Source organism: Rhineura floridana, chromosome 16 (genome assembly GCF_030035675.1).
Source record: "Rhineura floridana isolate rRhiFlo1 chromosome 16, rRhiFlo1.hap2, whole genome shotgun sequence".
In the NCBI taxonomy this organism is placed as follows: Eukaryota; Metazoa; Chordata; class Lepidosauria; order Squamata; family Rhineuridae; genus Rhineura; species Rhineura floridana.
Window position 1 is genome coordinate 9,318,268 of NC_084495.1, and position 18,003 is coordinate 9,336,270.

General features: G+C 44.5%; 2 protein-coding genes across 4 annotated transcripts; both read left to right on the forward strand.

The window, feature by feature from the left end:
- The first annotated feature begins 4,371 nt into the window (after positions 1–4,371).
- LOC133371446 (uncharacterized) lies at positions 4,372–9,117 on the forward strand. The gene is made up of 2 exons (XM_061598898.1): positions 4,372–4,863; positions 7,684–9,117. Exons 1-2 carry the CDS (start codon positions 4,389–4,391, stop codon positions 7,842–7,844), a joined length of 636 nt encoding a protein of 211 aa, XP_061454882.1. The 5' UTR covers positions 4,372–4,388; the 3' UTR covers positions 7,845–9,117.
- A 1,480-nt stretch (positions 9,118–10,597) lies between these two features.
- On the forward strand, positions 10,598–16,589 carry LOC133371449 (protein shisa-2 homolog). 3 transcript variants are annotated; one of them, XR_009759320.1, is made up of 4 exons: positions 10,598–11,355; positions 12,270–12,454; positions 14,528–14,978; positions 16,109–16,589. XR_009759320.1 is itself a non-coding variant. In XM_061598902.1 (3 exons), the coding sequence occupies exons 1-2, from the start codon at positions 11,016–11,018 to the stop codon at positions 14,944–14,946; spliced, it is 759 nt and encodes a 252-aa protein (XP_061454886.1). In that variant the 5' UTR covers positions 10,621–11,015; the 3' UTR covers positions 14,947–14,978; positions 16,109–16,589. The 3 variants fall into 3 exon arrangements, 2 of the variants coding, with proteins under 2 accessions (XP_061454886.1, XP_061454887.1); XM_061598902.1 differs by lacking the exon at positions 12,270–12,454 and having other exon boundaries at positions 10,621–11,355; XM_061598903.1 differs by lacking the exon at positions 12,270–12,454 and having other exon boundaries at positions 10,622–11,355; positions 14,528–14,854.
- The last annotated feature ends 1,414 nt before the right edge of the window (positions 16,590–18,003 follow it).

Sequence of the window (18,003 nt, forward strand, 5' to 3'; positions counted from 1 at the left end):
ATATATTCCAACAAAAAGTAATGACTGACTAGCTTTCTTCCATTTTTCCCCAGTTAACACAACCTATATCTGGATTGTCATCATAGTGATTGGCACTGAATCCTGCTGTGTTTGTGTTTTTTGCATCACATTCTATTTCTGGACTTGGTTGACAGAATGCAATATGTGGAGAGGTGGAAAAGACACTGAGATGGAAGAAGTTCTCCTTCTTCCAGGGCCTGCAGCCATTGATGCTCCTTACTTGTTGGGTATCAGTGTAGACACAGATCCAACATTCCCAGATACTGAGGACCCTCAAGGTGCTTGCGACTTGCCTTCTGCCTTGGACAACCCACTTGCTTTGCAGTTCAGCCATCAAAGCTCTAGAATACCCAAAGATGAGGAGATCATCTTGTCTCCAGCAGAAACTTCTAGCTTGTGGTCCGGAACCCACCTTGGAGCTAACCATGGAAGGTGAACCTGTTTTCTAGCCAGTGATGTGATAGGGGTTGCTCCTCTAATAGATATTTTGAACAAGACCCCACAGCACAACTTTTAGAATCAAGACATAGTTTGCTGTTAGAATCAAGGAAATGGGCTAACCCAACCCTCTAATTATGCTTTCATTGTGTATTAACTAGAACAACTCCTCTTTAGACCACGGGTAGGCAATATGGTGCTCTCCATATGTTGTTGAGCTACAGCTCTCATCAGCCCAAGCCAGCATGTCTAATGGTCAGGGATGATAAGAGTTGTAGATCAACAACATCTGGAAGCCATCATAATGTGTACCTCTGCTTTAGAGCTTCTCTTGCCCAAAGTTTGTCCTTCACTGGTTTGTGAAAAATACATTGGTGTATCATCATAAGGACCAGTAAGGAGGATTCACTGTACCCTCTTGCCTCAGTCAAAACATTGGTTCAGGACAGACCATAGTGGGAAAGTACATCTGTCTATTTACTGTTCTCTTTTCTTAAAGAATGGCCCTCTGTGGCGCAGAGTGGTAAGCGGCGCAGCCGAAGATCTGCTCACGGCCAGAGTTCGATTCCAATGGAAGGAGGAAGTCGAATCTCCGGTAAAAGGGGTCAAGGTCCACTCAGCCTTCCATCCATCCGTGGTTGGTAAAATGAGTACCCGGCATATGCTGGGGGGTAAAGAAAGGCCAGGGAAGGAACTGGCAATCCCACCCCATATATACGGTCTGCCTAGTAAACATCGCAAGACGTCACCCTAAGAGTCGGAAACGACTCGCACTATAAGTACGGGAACACCTTTACCTTTACTTTCTTAAAGAGGGGCACTTCTGGGGGAAATAACATGAATACATTTCTAGCTGGGCTCGAGTTTGCATGCTGCTAATGTACCTGGACTGCATGGCAGTATATTAAATGCTTTGCCTTCAAGAATAAATTCACCATTAAGACAACCCAGAGAAAATAGCAACTTGAAGGGGCAACTTCAATTGCTTTCTCTATTTCTGAATCAGAAAACTGTCTCTAAAGCAATGTGGTGTGTGTGTATGCACACGCATGCATATGGTGCGGTCCAAAACGTTAGCTGGAGTGAGACAAGAAACCAGAAGCAAGACCATGCCAAAGCCATTGAGTTTTTCCTTGATGGAGGAAGCTAGTTTGATGCTGTCAGCTCTGTAGGGAGGCCACTGAATAGGTGGCGCATGGAGGTTGTCCCTGAAGCCAATTCTCCAAACACTGCCAGAGAAGAAGGAACAAAGTTGAGCTGCCATGTGAAACACTTGGGTGGGTGACTCCTTGGGGGAAGCATACTTTGGGTTGTCTTATCTATGAATGACAGTCTCTCTCTTTTTCTGATTTGTGGTTTGACCTCTACTTGATGACATGGGCTGAGACCACAACACACATAGCTTATGGGGTTAGGTTGCATAGTATCCCAAGGCTTTGAAACTTCATTCACAAGTTCAGGCAGAAGATGCATTCTTTTGAAACATAAATTCTGAACAGTGGTGAAAATTAAGACGGAACTAGTACTCATTGTGGACATACCAAGAGTTCCATTCCTATTTCATTTGTCCCAGCAACTATAACATTGTCTTTAAGAAATATTTTTTAAATCAATTTGCAAATGACAGCAGTTGATGAATTGATTTGTTGGGAATAGAGTGTTGATGTTCATAGAATTAAGGTGAACACAATGATTTTTTTGTTTTCCACTACCCATTATTACTAGGCCCTTGTTCCAGTCCAATCTCATGAAGGCTTACTCAGAAGAAAGCTCTGCTATAGGCAATAGGGTTTTTCTTACTTAAAGCCTTTCCACAAGAGGCAGTGATGGCCACCAACCTGGACGGCTTTAAAAGATTAGACAAATTCGTGGAGGATAAGGCTATCAGTGAGAGCCAGTGTGGTGTAGTGGTTAAGGTGTTGGACTTCATTCATTCATTCATTCATTCATTCATTCTATGACCTGGGAGACCAGAGTTTGAATCCCCACACAGCCATGAAGCTCGCTGGGTGACCTTGGGCCAGTCACTGCCTCTCAGCCTCAGAGGAAGGCAATGGTAAACCCCCTCTGAATACCGCTTACCATGAAAACCCTATTCATAGGGTTGCCATAAGTCAGTATCAACTTGAAGGCAGTCCATTTCCATTTCAAGGCTTTCAGTGGCTACTAGCCAGGATGGCAGTGCTCTGCCACCACAGTCAGAAGCAGTATGCTTCTGAAAACCAATTGCCAGAAGCAGCCAGAGGGGAGAATGCTCTTGCACTAGGGTGGCCAGGTCCATGGCCTGAGACTGATCCTGTATCTTTAGGAGAAGAGAAAGTTAGCCAACTGCAGGTGTTCTTGCACCTCTGTAATGGGAAAAACCACAAGGTGGAATTCTCCCTTCCCCCTGCACAACTTTTAAAGATACAAAAGACCTCTTGGTTGCCAGGCCTGTGTTGCGCTGTGTGTAGTTGTGTTGCTTAATTTCATTTAAAAGCAGCACCACAGCAGCAGAGAGTAACAGCAGATGTTGAAATGTGTGTGTGCCAGCGTGTGCGTGCGTTTGCCTAAGAAAGCAGGCTTTTACCCTGCATCAGCATCACTGAGACTTGAGACTTAGTAAAATAAGAAAAGCTACTTTATTTAGAGAAATACATAGTAGATAGGAAAGGCATACCTAGTTCTAACTAACTAGCTAAGTTGGAGGCATAACTCCCAAGTGTAGGAGTCAGCCCCATGCTCAGAGAGAGAGCAGAGACAAAGGGAGTCTCCTCTCTCCTGGTCAGACGGAGGACAAATGAGTGGCAAGGACGGAAGGAGGAGGGGCAGGTAAGCTTCCCTAAAGCTGTCACAGTCTAGCCACAGAAGGAAGTCAGTCAGAGCATCACAGGTAAAAGGTAAACAAAGCCTATCCATCTGGAGGACCCTAGCTCTATTCTGGAGCTTAAAGAAAAGAACAAAACAGGAGTTGCTCTTGCCCCACTTCCAACAGCCCGGCCTCCAAGAAGTCTTCTGTATCTTTAAAAGTTTTGCAGGGAGAAAAGAGAATTCCACCTTGTGGTTTTTCGCATTACAGTGTTGCAAGAACACCTGCACTTGGCTGACTTTCTCTTCTAAAGATACAGAATCAGGATCAGGCCATGGACCTGGCAACCCTATCTTGCACTCAGGCTTCCCATGGGCCTCTGGTTGGCCACTGTGAAAACAGGATGCTGGACTAGATGGTTCCCTTTTGGCCTGATCCAGTAGGTTCTTCTTATGCCAGCCTTTCCCAATTACTGGGCCACCAGATGTTGTTGGACCACAATCCCCATCTTTCCTGACCATTGGCAATGCTGGCTGAGGCTGATGGGAGTTGTGGTCCAACAACACCTGGTGGCCCACTAGTTGGGAAAGGCTGTCTTATGCTCTTCAGCCTCCAGTTTTAGGACACTTTCTTTGCAGTAAGCCGCACTGATCAGGCTGCGCCTGTGCACAGACATGAAGCACTGTCTCATAATACATGGAATGTTTACTCAGAAGTAAGCCCTTCTGCATTCACTGTACTTTCCCCAGGTAAGGACGATAGTTTTATACCACACATTAATTCTTGCAACTTCAATCCCTTTCTGCTTCCTTGAAGGTAAGGCGGCTTTGCTTCCATATGGCTTCCTCCCGACTGTCATAGACATGCCTACTTGGGAGTAAGCCCCATTAAACTAAGTGAGGCTTACTTCTGAGAGACATGCACAGGTCTAGGTGTCATGAAAGGGCAAACCTGAGCCCTCGCAGAAAAGACTTGAAGTTGCAAAACCGAATGGTTCCTAGATCAGTGGAACTTTATTTCAAAGGAAACTTTTGGGCGGGGATCGGGTACTTTTTGTTAGCCGCCCACGAGCAGCTGTGCCGATTCCCCAGCCGTTTACGAGAAGGTAAAAATGAGGGTGGCCTGAGAGGGGTCCTTCTTGATGGACAGCGGGGGATGGAGGCCAGCCCAGCTGCGACAAGTTGCGCTTCCAGCCTCGTTAAAGAGCCTTTCTTGTTGGAATATAAGGGCTGGCTGGTTGGCTGGCTTCCAGACAGACCGGGGGGCTAGGAAGGAGACAGGCATGCTGCGGGGTGCTGGGAAGAGGACGCTTCTAGAATATCCTGGCGGTATGGAGACGTTGCAGAGGACTTTGCTGTGTGTGTTAGTTCTGCTGTTGACTTCAGGAGAGGGGTCTAGTGCGGACGGATTATGCGCCGTCTTGAAGGACGAGATGGAGTCGCCGGCGACGGCTTTCCCGGAGTTGGCAGGGCTGGGCGGTGCTGACTCCCAATTCTGTTGCAGCACCGCAAAGGTCCACCGAGGCCAGGAGAAATGTCCTTCCTTTGGCCAGCTGAAGGCTGGCACCCCCAACAGGACAGAGGAAGAAACCACCCGGTCTCCGGCTGCTGAGGAAGGTAAGATGCTGTCTCCGTCCCTCAGCAGGCCCGGGGAGGAGGGGGCTCTCAAGAAATGGTGAACCCCCTGATTTCATTTCATGGCTTCCTCTCTGAATTATCTGTTGGCCACCGAACTCCTCTGCTCTCGCCTGCACGTCTCTCTTCATCTTAACACCTGTTTGTGGTAGAGGCTCTCCAGGCCACTTTCTCCTTAAACTAGCCATTGCGGACAGGGTATCGTCCGGCAGATCCTTTGCGGCAGATCCTTTGGACTACAACTCCCATCAGCCCCAGGCAGCGTGACTGGGATCCCATAAGCCCCACCGCCACCTTCCACCCGTGTTGGCCGGGTATGATGGAAGTTGTAGTCCAAGAAGTCTTCTAGTGGGTACCAGGTTGGCAAGGACTGCCTTAATGCCTAGGGCTGTCATCCCATACACACTTACCGGGGAGTAAGTCCTATTGAACCCAATGGAGCTTACCTTTGAGTAGACATATTGGATTGCAGCCTTAGTCAGTGTAAGGGCAACTGGAAGTCTTAAAGCAGCAGGAGTCTCCTCATCTCAGGATTGACAGAGCGTTGTTTTTAATCTGGGGGATGTGGCCCATTATTAAATTATTTTGAGGGGGTTTGATACCACAACCCACAGTCTGAAGGAAAGTGCTGCTTTTAAATTTGGCTTTTTTGCTGTGGGCTCTCTATGCTTCTCCCTATGTAGCGAACAAACACTCCTGTGTAAGCAGGGTAGTTTCTGAGCAATTATAACTAGGAGTTACAGATGCACAAGCTTCACAGGTCCCTAATAATGTGTCATTTGTGGCTGTGTTGGTTCTCTGGGTGGATGAACTGGAGAGAACCAAGACTGCTGCCTAACAGCTAGCTATTTAACGAAAAGTATATACTGTTTGATTGTAAATGGAACCTCTAAGCGTTTTCCAAAAAATAAAACATTAAAATTGTCAATAAAAGACAGAGTTAAAACTGGAAATTTTTAGAAATTCAAAATAATTAAAATCAACAATAAGTTAAAAAAAAGTAGATTAAAACGCACATCCATCTCTATGTGTCTAGATAAGGTTGCCTGAACAAAAATATTTTTAGCAGGTGATGGAAAGCGTACAGTGAAGATGATTACCTGATGTCAGTATGTAGGGAGCTCCAAAGTGTAGGTGCTGCCCAGCTAAAAGGCTTGTTTCCTACAAGTGTGGAACAAATATTATGTGGCACCTGTAACTGAGCTAGTTCTACAGTATTGCATACCCAACAAGCTTGTACTCCATTCCTGTGATATCCGTCCATATCTTGTACCAGCAAAATGAAGGTTAATCACCTAGGACCTCGCCACTGAAGACTTTTCTTTCAGCAATGCATACCCCATGAAGCTGAAATTCATGGAGTTTAGAAGTTTGGTCCACCTAGCTCAGTCCTGTCTATTTTGAACCTGCAGGGGGTTCCTTTCTTAGCTCTGATGCTTGAGTTTAGAGAGAAGGAAATCTGGATCCATAATGCCAAGCATGCTCTAAACCAGGAATGAGGAACACTTTGAGGGCCACATTCCCGTCTGGACAACCTTCCAAGGGTCACATGCCAGTGGTAGGGAGCAGGTCAGAGGCAAAAATTAGGCAGAGCAATGAATGTAATTTGTCCTTTGTACAATAGGCTAGTTTCTACACACCCTCACACACCTTTCTATCCTCTATCCAGACAAGCAAGAAGCAGTATTAGAGTTGAAGTACACAATTCAACCAGGCAAAAACATCAGGGTGCAAAGTTTGTGAAGGGGTATGGCCTGGGGGGAGAGGGAGTGGTCTTGGGAGAGTTCCAAGGGCCAGACAGAGAAGCCTGAACAGCCACATTAGGTCCCCCGCCCATCGTGCTTGAAGTTCTCAAACTCTTTTTAAACCACTGAACTATGCACCCCTGTTGGAATTCTTGGTCCCTCGGCTCCAGAATGAGGGTTGGTAAACGCCTTTCTAGCCCAGCTCCAGGTCTTGGATAAGCCTGTGGTGTTGATCTTCTGATGTGCCTTTTTCTTGGAGTTGTGGGAATCCACCTTAAATTGGGTGTTTGCGTGTCTGAAGGGAGATAGAGAGGAGTCCTCCAGGTTGTTTGGCTTTACCTGTCCTTTGCTCGTCTGCTAATCTTCCTTCCTGTAAACTGATACCTTGTAGGGATGCTGACCACACCTTCCCATGCTCCTTCTCCATCTCTTGGAGAAGGAAGACATCTTTGCTATGTCTCTCTCACCTGTAGCACGAGGGCAAAGACCATGCCAGATCTTTGCACCTCCAACATAGCGAATTAGACAGGAAAGGGATTCTAGTTCTATTATGTATTTCCTTTAGTAAATGCACACTCAATCTGCTTTTCTTCTGCTGTTCTGAAAACCTAACTCTACCACCTTTATTACCCTTCAACTCTGAGGATAGGAAAAGGGATGAAGAGTGTTGAAGATGGGATTGCATATCCCAACTGGTGTGGTAGATATAAATGCATGAAGGATGTGGAAGGCATTCTTCTTCATCTCGCTGCTGTGTTTTATAAACCACCCAGAGGACTTGGCAAATGAATAGTGTGGGCATCTCAGATAAATTATCCTGTCTTGTCCTAGATGCAGAGCAGTAGGTTACTGTGGCAGCCTTAACCTGGGGTGAAAAGGAGTGTCTTGCATACGCAACATTTTTTATTTATTACGTTTATATCCTACTTTTCCTCCCTAAGGGAGGCATTTGGGAATTCGACCATGTAAGATGAAGGACTGAAGGGACCTTGAAGAACCAGGGGTGCTTGCAATAAGTAGTAACTGACCTGCTTCCTTCTGTTTTTTTTTCCTCCAGCACAAGCCAAGTATGTCTGGTTCATCCTCCTAGTGATTGGTGCTTTATTGTTTTTTATCTGTGTTTCCTGCCTTGCTTTCCGTTTCCGGAATTCAATGAGAAACTGCATTAGGCCCAGAGAAAGAAATGAAGTGCAGTTGGAGCAAGTTCACCTTCCTTGACAGCCTGCTGTCACTGATGCTCCATATGCTGGAGCCTCCAATGACTATGCAGTCATCTTGTCTTCATCAGCTCTTGTTCCTGATTCCACCTTGGAAGCTGGATCTCCTTTTCCAAACAATGACTGGAGCTCCTCCTCTAATGTGCAGACTGAGCAAGGCCCTAAACTACAACACTGTATCCCTATAGTCAAGTTGCTTTTAGGGTTATATAGTGAGCTCATTTCCTTATTGATTATACTTTTTTAATGTATGAACTAGACTACTCCTGAGACACGTAGTGCTTTCTTTGTCCAAAGTTATTGTTCTCCCGTTTGTGAAAAATACACAAGTGTGTATTTTATGTGTGTAACACAGGTGTTGTAATATGCATGTAATTAGGGATTATTCACTGCACCCCTCTTGTCCCAATTAATACTTTAGTTCAGGGGAGGCCATAGTGAGGAAAGCACCTCAGTTTCCTTACTGCTCTCTTAAGGAGGGGCACTTGTGTTTGAAGGAATAACATCAATACCTTCCCACTGGGCTGGATCCTCTCATGCTTTGAATGCACCTGGACTGCATGGCAGTATATTAAATGCTGTGCCTTCAGTGACAAATCCTCCAGTAGGGCAACCCTCCAGAGAAAATGACAACTTGAAATGGCTTCTCTGCTTCTGAACAAGAAGACTTGGGTGGGCGCGCAATGCCTTGCATGGTGATGTCCAGCATGTTGCTTGGAGAGAGGGAGAGGAAGCAAGACCATCACAAGGGCATTGCAAAGCCATTGAGTTTTTCCCTGATGAAGAGAGCTTGTTGGATGCTGCCAGCTCCGTAGAGAGGCCACCAAACTAGCAAAGCATGGAGGTTGTTTGCAGAGTTGGCTTCAGGGACATTGCCAGTGAAGAAGGAACAAAGTATTGTTAAAGTGCCGTGTGAAACACTTGGGTAGGGGACTGCTGGGGAATGTATTTTGGGTCGTCTTATGACTAACACACACACAATCTCCTGGTTTGTAATTTAACCTCTACATGTTGACATGGGCCAAGAGCATGCCCTATAGCTCATGGGGTTATGTTGCATAGTACCCCAATGCTTTTTAAACTTGAACCTTGTATGACCACTTCTGTGTATTACTCCTGAAGAGGCAAGCAGCCTGTGTGCCTTCTGCGTCAGATACTTCTGAGATCCAAAAAGTTGCTTTTAGCACATCTATGTATGTTTAGCCCTGTCAATGCATGCTTTTTAAATGTATTTTCCTGTTTTTTCAATAAAATTTGTGTATGTAGCATTTTGACATGGACTACTTGGAGAGGCTTGTGTTAATTTCTGATGAGATCCTGCTATATCTGTTTCTTAGTATTTAGTCTATGGTTTCAGCTCTTTCAATCAGTTTCTGAGGATGCAATTCCAGGTTGAAGCAAGCTTAGAATAATAGAACCCAGAGTAAAAAAAACAACAGAATGTTACATAATAATGATCAATTTCTAGATTTAACTTTAGTTGCAGCTATAGCTAGATCTATTTCCACCCTGTTTGCAGTGTTGTTTAGAAACTTCTCTGCAACAGTGTGTTTATTTGGAGATGCTGCTCAGATGATGAGTGTTATGGTATTGTTAGTTCTTTCACAAATTCAGACAGAAGAAGTATTATTTTGAAGCATAAAATTCTGTATAGTGATGGAAGTGAAGACAGAACTAGTGTTCAGTTTGGATATGCCAAGTGTTTTGCTCCTATTTCATTTCTCCCAGAAACAATAATATCAAGACCAGGTCCTAATAATAAAAAAAACATTTTGGAAGTGACAGCAGTTGATAAATGGATTTACTGGAGATGGGGTGGTGATGTTCATAGAATTTGGGATCTGTGCAAGGACTTTTCCACTCCTGAATACTAGACTCTTATTCCAGTCCAATCCTGTATAGCTTTACTCAGAAGTAAGCTCTGCTTTAGTCAATAGGTGAACCCACTGAAATAATTGATATGACTAACTTAGGTCCTTTAATTTCAGTGGGTCTACTCTGAGCAGAAGTTAGTTGAATACAACCCAAAGGGTGTACTTATATACCAACCTCCAGTCTTAGGACACTTTCCTTTGGCATAAACATGGTTAGGATCAGGCTGAGCATGTACATAGGAGTGGATGGTCACTATTGCATAATTTATTTATTATTTATGTATTTATTGCACTTGTATACCGCCCCATAGCCAAAGCTCTGGGCGGTTTACAGCAACCAAAAACATTAAAACAAATATACAATTTAAAACACAATTTAAAAATTTAAAACAATTTAAAACACATGCTAAAATGCCTGGGAGAAGAGGAAAGTCTTGACCTGGTGCCGAAAAGATAACAGTGTTGGTGTCAGGCGTACCTGGTCAAGAAGATCATTCCATAATGTGGGGGCCACCACTGAGAAGGCCCTCTCCCTTGTTGCCACCCTCCGAGCTTCCCTTGGAGTAGGCACCCAAATATGTCTACTCTGAAGTAAGTCCTCCTGAATTCATTGTGCTTTCCCAGATGTAGACATGCTAGGATGGAAAGTTTTACACCTCTTGTAAATCTTGAAGCCTAAATCTATCTGTTGTTATTATTAAATGTATATCCCACCCTTCCAAGGAAATCCACTGGGGTATCTATGCCTGTTTCCTTGGAAGAAAAGTTGAATTACTTCAACGGGGCTTCCTTCAAAGTAAATCCCAAAGAAGCCAAACTTACTTCTAAGGAGACATGCATAGGGTGCAGCTGTTACGAGCCTGGGGCCATAGCAGAAAGGGCTAGCTTCAAGTTCCGCAAAACATTATTGAGGTGGACTGTTCCTAGCTCAGTGGAACTTCCTCCCCAAGAAAGGTAGACTGTCAGTGAGGGTTGTTAAGGCCCATGAATCAAGACGACGAGCTCTGACGACTCCCCATTCGGATCAAGAGGGAAGTGTGAAAAGTCGAAGAGATCCTTGCTGATGGACAGGTGGGGATCAAGACCAGCCCAGCTGAGAGAAGTTGCGTTTCCCGGCTTCATCAAAAAGATTTTCATGGAGGGATATAAAACTAGATTGAGAGGCCCTTAGAGCCTGTTTGGTTACTGGCAAAAGCTAGCTGGGTTCCCTGGACTAGGTGGGTCAGGTTTACTGGGGGTTGTTAATTGGGAAAAAGACATTTTCAGGCGTTGCCCATCATTTAGGGTAGGTCTGCGATATGGAGCGGGTGCTGTTGTGCGCCCTAGTCCCGTTGTTGGCTTTAGGGTGGGTGCCTGTGACGGCTGAGGGCGAGTTGTGCCGCGTCTGGAGATACGGGACGGAGTCCTCGGTGGGGGCTTTCCAGTGCCCGGAGCGGCGCGACGGCGCGGACGCCGAGTTCTGTTGTGGGTCTTGCAGCCTGCCCTTCTGTTGCTCGTCGGCAGAGGCCCGCCTAGACCAGGGGCTGTGCCACACCCGAGGACAGCTGGAGGCGATCTTTATGGACGACCGCAGGGAAGGGACCACCGAGCCTCCGACTGATGATAATCAACGTGCGATAATCCCCTCCGTCGTTTCGAGTAAGTTGGCTGGGAGGGGGCCTTTTTGACGGCAAAGCGATGTGGAATCCAAGTGGCTTTGTCTTTCAGCCGCCTGCATTCTCTCCATCTGTTCTGTTTTCTTCTGGGGGTCACCTGTGGCCCTCCAGGCGCAGCTGAACTACAGCGCCCATCAGCCCCAGCCAGCATGGCCAGGAGTCAAGGCTGCTGGGAGTGGAATTCCAACAATATCTGACGGGCGACCCCTGATCCCTGCCCCAAATCTATCTGTACATCGTACTAATGTGGTGCAGTGGTTGGAGCGTTGGACTAAGAATGGGAGGCCAGGGTTCCAATCCCCACTTGGTCTCTGAGTGACCTTGGACAAGGCACTTTTTCTCAGCCTGACCTACATGACAGGGTTTGTTGTGAGGATAAAAAAAATGGGAAGGGGGAGGAGAAGTGTGTAGGTAGTTTTGAGCTCCTTGGAGGAAAGGTGGCATATAATATATATATATATATATATATATATATATATATATATATATATATATATATAATCTATTTTAAATACTCATAACCTGTCTTTCCTCATAATGGTATTGGGGGCATTTACAACAGAGGTTCTTCAGAGATGATATAATCACAGTCCCAAGCAGTAGTATGCCACACAGTTTTCTGTCCTCTACTCAAGGTTTATTTATTTAGAAGAATGCTACATTGCCTAACACTTTAACAAACAAACAAACACTAAGGTCTGTACAACATAAATACAAAACTTAAAAATATGAGACAAAATAATTCAAATGTATATGCTTCCTTACATCTGAGGAGGTAGCAAATGGCCCAGGGTCGCTCACCACTGAACTTCGTGGCTGATTGTGGATTTGAACTATGTCTCTCTGCTCAGACTTCTTAACCTCTGCACTATGGTGATTCTCTTTTGCTTTTTTCAGTCACTGTAAAAATGTAAATGTACTGCCTTCGACTCCGACTTATGGCAACCCTATGAATAGGATTTTCATGAGGCTGAGAGGCAGTGACTAGCCCAAGGTCACCCACTGCGCTTCATGGCTATGCGAGGATTTGAACCCTGGTCTCCCAGGTCATAGTCCAACACCTTAACTACTACACCACACTGGTAGGTAGCTGAAATCTGCCATTATCACCACCTCCTCTCTCAAGAGATTGCCAGACTTAGTCTTCAGTTGCGGGGGGGGGGGAAGGGATGAATTTACTGGTTATTAAACTACTTGGGTTGGTTTTATCTCCAAGGGAAAGGGCAATAGCTCAGAAGGAGAGCTTCTGCTTGGCATGCAGAAGGTCCCAGGTTCAGTCTCCAGGACTGTTATACATATCCAGAGTAATTCAGCTTTCTGAACTGTGTATGCCAGCATGTGTAACTTAAGAAGCAGTCTTTTAAATAATTGAGACTTAGTAAAATAAGAAAAGCTACTTTATTTGTAGAAATACATAGCAGATAGGAAATGCATACCTTGTTCTAACTAACAGAGTTGGAGGCGCAAAGCCCGGACGTGGGAGTTGCCCTCATGGCAGGAGAGAGAGCAAAGACAAAGATGTCTCCTCTCTCCTTGACAGTCAAAGAAGACGACAAAGGAAGGCAGGGCAGGTCAGCTTCCCAGAGCATATCAGTTTTCAATGGAAGGAAGTTAGGTAGAGAAGAGCACAGGTAAAGGGAGGAAAGCCTTGCCAGCTGAGGACCCTAACTCTGTCTTCCTTCTGGAATACAAACAAAAGAACCCAAGCAGCAGTTGCTCTTGCCCCACTTCCTACAAGGATTACCAGGTAAGGCTGGGAGAGACTCCTGCCTGAAACCCTGGAAAGCCACTGCCAGTCAGTGTAGACAATACTGAGCTAGATGCACCAATGGGTTTCACTCAGTATAAGGCAGCTTCCTATGTTCCATTGTGTGGAGGAATCTGGAGTTTTTACATTTTATTATGATCTGTCTACTCTTTTCCCTACACAGAGATGCACTGTTCCAATATGCTCAACAGCTTCTGAGCAGTTCAAATTAGGAATTACAGGTGTAGTAGCTGTCTCAACCACAGCTATCAATAACTTGTGGTGTTGCTAGTATTCTGCGCTGGTGGCTAGTTGTACAACCAAGAGCTTGTCCTGTGTGTAAATATTTCTAGCTGACAGCACTGCATGCCTAAGAAAATATTGTATCCATGCGCTTGTTCTGGAGCATGTTGACAAGACCCTCCTGCGTACATGGCGAGGGCTAACCACTTGGGTGTCCACTGAAAGGATCTGAACTCTTGAAACAAATGTTATGAAGCTATAATATGTGGGGTGTGACTGCCAGTCTGTGTCTTGCCTCGTTTGATTGGAAGGCACCCCTACTCTCTGGGTTGGAGGTGCTAACGGTAAAAGCTGGCATCTCCAACATGCCAAGAATATCCTAAACCAGGGGTTCCCAAACTGTGGTCTGCAGACCACCAGTGGTCCACAAGCTTCATTCAGATGGTCTGTGGCATGTCTTTGGATTTGTGGCTGAAGATGGGAGACAGCACATCCATTGCAGTAAATATTCATATTGATTTGTAATTCTTTTATTGCTTTGCTTATTACATTATATTGCATTTTATTGCATTACAACTTAAATTCTATGGAATTCAGATTGTAATACCATAGAATACAATATGCAAGAAATAGAGGAAAATAAAAATGCAATAAAAATCACGCAACTTCTGACAATGCCTGACAATTGATACGACAAGCAGAAAAAAATTACATGGTCAGCCAAGACCCTCCACAATTTTCAACTGGTCCATGAGGAAAAACATTTAGGAATAACTGTTCTAAACTACTAACTAATTTTCTGGCTCTTCAGTGCCAAAATGGGAGTTGGTAAATGGCTTTGTGGTCCACTTCTGGTTCATGAATAGTTCTTTATGGTTGCTTGTCTTCAGCCTCTACCCCATGTACATTGATACATGGAGGATGGGAAAGAAAGTCCAATTCTGTCTTGAGTTCGAGTTGGAGAGCAGCAGTTATTCTTGCTTATCTAGTCTGGGATGAAAAGGATGCAAATCTGTTGCATGTACAAAATAGCCCTGAAAGAGGGGAGATGTTTGGGGGTTTAACTGATAGGGTAAGACGAGGATTCAAGGGCAACTCGGGGATTGTGAAGAATCTATAAGGGTGCCTGCAAAAAGTAGTGACTGGCCGTCCTTCTGTTTTTCAGTTCACCAGAGCTATGTCTGGTTAATCACTGCAGGAGTAGCTACTATATTTGTTTGCACTTGTGTGTCCTACATCGCAGCCGGTTTCTGGAACTGGATAATGGAGCACAGGTTGCTGAGAGCCCACAGTGAGGAACTGCAGGTGGAGCATGTTCTTCTTCCTCCAGGGCTTGTGGTCAGTGGTGGTTCTTATTTGTATGATGCCGGCATAGACACAGATCCACCATCTCTAGATACTGAGGACCCTCAAGGTACCAATGACTTGCCCTCTGCCTTGGACAACCCACCTACACTGCAGTTCAGTCATTCAAGCTGTGGAATCTCTGAGGGTGAGGAGATCATTTTGTCTCCACTACATTATCCAGCTCATGTGCCACATCCTGCCCTAGAGCCAACCATGGAAACAGAATCGTCATTCTAGCCAAGGATTTGGTAGGGGCCCAACCTGTAAAGGTGAGAAAAGGGGAGCCCCCCCAAACATATCCCTGTGCTAAATCATCATAGCTCCTTTCAAGGAAATGTACTAACCCTACAATTACATGCTTTTAATGTGCTGTTAAATAGACTGACTACTCTTTTAGGCATATGGTGCTGTTGCCCAAAGGTATCCTTCACCTGTTTGTGAAAAAATACACTGCTGTGTTGCAATCAGTGCATTAGTTGAGGGAATGCTGAAGTGGAATTGCACATCAGTCTCTTTACTGTTGTCTTCTCTTTAGGAGGGGAACTTGTGCTTAAAATAAATGAGGGCATTCCTGGTTGGATCCTGACATGCTACTGGTCTACCTGGACTGGATGGCAGCATATTGAATGTTTTGCTTTAAGAATAATTTTGTCGTTGAAGCCACGTAGACACCATACTTTTAAAGCACTATGATACCATTTTAACCATCACGGATTCACCCAAATAATCCTGGGAAGTGTAGTGTACTGAGAGTTGTTAGGAGACCCCTACCCCCCCATACCTACACTTCCCAAAGTTTCCTGGGAAGAGGACTATATTGTTAAACCACTCTGGGAATTTTAGCTCTGTGAGGGCAATAGGGATCTCCTAACAATTCTCAGCACAATTAACAAACTACAGTTCCCAGGATTCTTTGGAGGAAAGCCATGTCTGTTTACAAAGTGGTATAGTACTGCTTTAAATATATTGTGCTGATGTGGGTGAATAACAAATGACATCTTGAAGGGGCTTCTTTGCCTTTGAACTAGAAGGCTCTGTCGCTAAAGGAAAGTGATGTGTGCACATATAGGTTGACTTGTGTGATGCCTCAAACCCTTGATTGTGGGGAGTGAAGGAACTGAGAGCCGGACACTAACAAGTTGTAAGGACATGAAGACTTTAGAGTTAGTTTTATGTTGTCAATTTATAGCTCTGTGTAGGTCCCTGAATAGGCAATGCATGAAGGCTGTCCAAGAAGCCAACTCTGATTGGACAAAGTATAGCTGAGTTGCCATGCAAAACACTTGGGAGGATAACACCTTGGAAACTCTACTCTGGGGGAATGTACTTTGGGTCATCTTACCTATGAATAATTCTGTTTCTCTGCTTCTTCCCTGTCTTGTGTGCTAACCTCTTATAGCTCTGAAAGTCACTGAAAAGGCAAAACATGGAGGATGCACCTAAACACCGCAAACATTGTCAGTGAAAGCAAGACGAAGTATTTTTTAAACTTCACGTGAAATACTTGGGTGGACAGCTCCTGGGGGAATGTACAATTCCTGGAAATGTACTTTGGGCCATCTTACCAATGAATAATTCTCTTTGGGTTTTCTGACTTGTGGTTTCTCTACCTGTTGACAGGACCCAGGAAAATGTCTCTTACGCTGCCTAGAAAAGCATAGGGGTTATGCTGCCTAGCACCCCAAGGTTTTAAAACTTTAATATTGTGTGAACACTTCTTTGTATTAACCTTGAAGAAACTAAGCAGGAGTGTGCCTTTTGAGAGTGAAGTGCTTCTGGGATGCAATAAGCTGTTTTTAGCCTGGACATTTACCAACTTAATGGTTTTTTAATTGTACGTCCGTAATCATCAATAAAAGTCATGTGTAGCATTTTTTTAAGTGTGTATTTTCTTGGAGTGGTTTGTTTGACTTCCGATGGAATCCTACTGTAGCTGCTGCTTTGAATCCTATGGTCCATGTTTTTAGCTTCTTCAATAAGCTTGCAATTCAAGGCCAAAGCAGGCTTAGAAGCCCTGTGACTGGAAGGCCTGGCTGATACTCCTTTGAGGCAAAGGGGATGGAACAGCATGTAGTAGGTGTATGTCGAACCCTTCACTTAACTAGCCTACTGTCTTTCTTCCAGCTAGATTTGTGACATACAGGCTAAATTTTAGTTCTTTTTTTTTTTTTTAAAAACACCAGCTTGCTCTTTTGGGTTTAAAACTCTAAGTAATGTCTTCTAAATTCAGGTTCTTCTTTTTCTTTGTCTTGTAGATCACCAGGGTCTTCAACAACATTTGCATGTGCATGAACTTCTGCTACTATTTTAGATAGAGATACTGGCAAACCTCCATAGTTCTGGGGCTTTGATACAAGTTTAACTTCATAATTCTCCCCACCTCGTTTTTTGAGATGAGCATTTGTATTGTCAAGGGCTCTTTGGTTATGTAGAATCCCACAACTGCTTCTTTAATTTCCTCCTCTATAGCCTAATTTTCGGTCTGAAACAATAATGCACCATGGAAAGTAAAGTGCTTGCTTGCAGTTCTTATCTAGTGGTCAGCTTTGAAATGCAGGCTGAGTTCACTGCCTGGGCAAGAAGTGATTCATGCAGAAAGCACAAATCTCATTTGAAATAGAGAGAGGATGAGCTAAGATGTCTTATCAGTGATGTTATGATTACAGAAGGTGAGATCATGAGAACTGTGGGAACAGAAAGTAAACATCCAGTGAGTTGATTTGGCAGTGCCACCTATTGGCCACCTACAAAACTAGAAATTACATATTACAGTCATTTCTCTGCCTATCATAAAGGGAGCTCAGAGCACAGTGCAGGGCACATCAACAGCAGATATCAACCATTGAACATTGATAGCATAGTGTCCTGGAGGCATAGGGAAGGCTGTTAATCCAATAGTCAGGAGACTCCCTTCCATATATTATAACAAAAGGGAGCCTCCTTGAGTAACCGCATGGTAAAGTATTATCTGCTCTGAAGAATCATAATCTGCTAGCTGTTAACAAATAAAGCAACCTAATTAGCACATCTTGGTATCAATCTTTATTGCTTATCTGAATTCATCAAAATTAACATCTCTCCACCCCCCTAGGCAAATGCAGGGGGGGGTGACAGAACAGCATTAGAGCCTCAAATTCTCTTCTGGTTCACATCTGAGCTGCCAAGGAATCACCTTCTCCACTTCCCCCCGCCCCACAAGTCTCCCAAACTCATTGGAGAAAGTGGGGGTGGACTTTACCTGTAAAGAAGCAGACTTTAACTCTGCTGTAGTCACTGAGGCTTCAGACTTGGTAA

What these genes read in the sequence shown, in the direction of transcription:
- LOC133371446 (XM_061598898.1), top strand. Translation starts at nt 4,389, where the DNA reads ATGGACAGCGGGGGATGGAGGCCAGCCCAGCTGCGACAAGTTGCGCTT. An exon ending in GTCTCCGGCTGCTGAGGAAG is followed by an intron (nt 4,864 to 7,683) that starts GTAAGATGCTGT and finishes TTTTTCCTCCAG; the next exon opens with CACAAGCCAAGTATGTCTGG.
- LOC133371449 (XM_061598902.1), top strand. Translation starts at nt 11,016, where the DNA reads ATGGAGCGGGTGCTGTTGTGCGCCCTAGTCCCGTTGTTGGCTTTAGGG. An exon ending in AATCCCCTCCGTCGTTTCGA is followed by an intron (nt 11,356 to 14,527) that starts GTAAGTTGGCTG and finishes TCTGTTTTTCAG; the next exon opens with TTCACCAGAGCTATGTCTGG.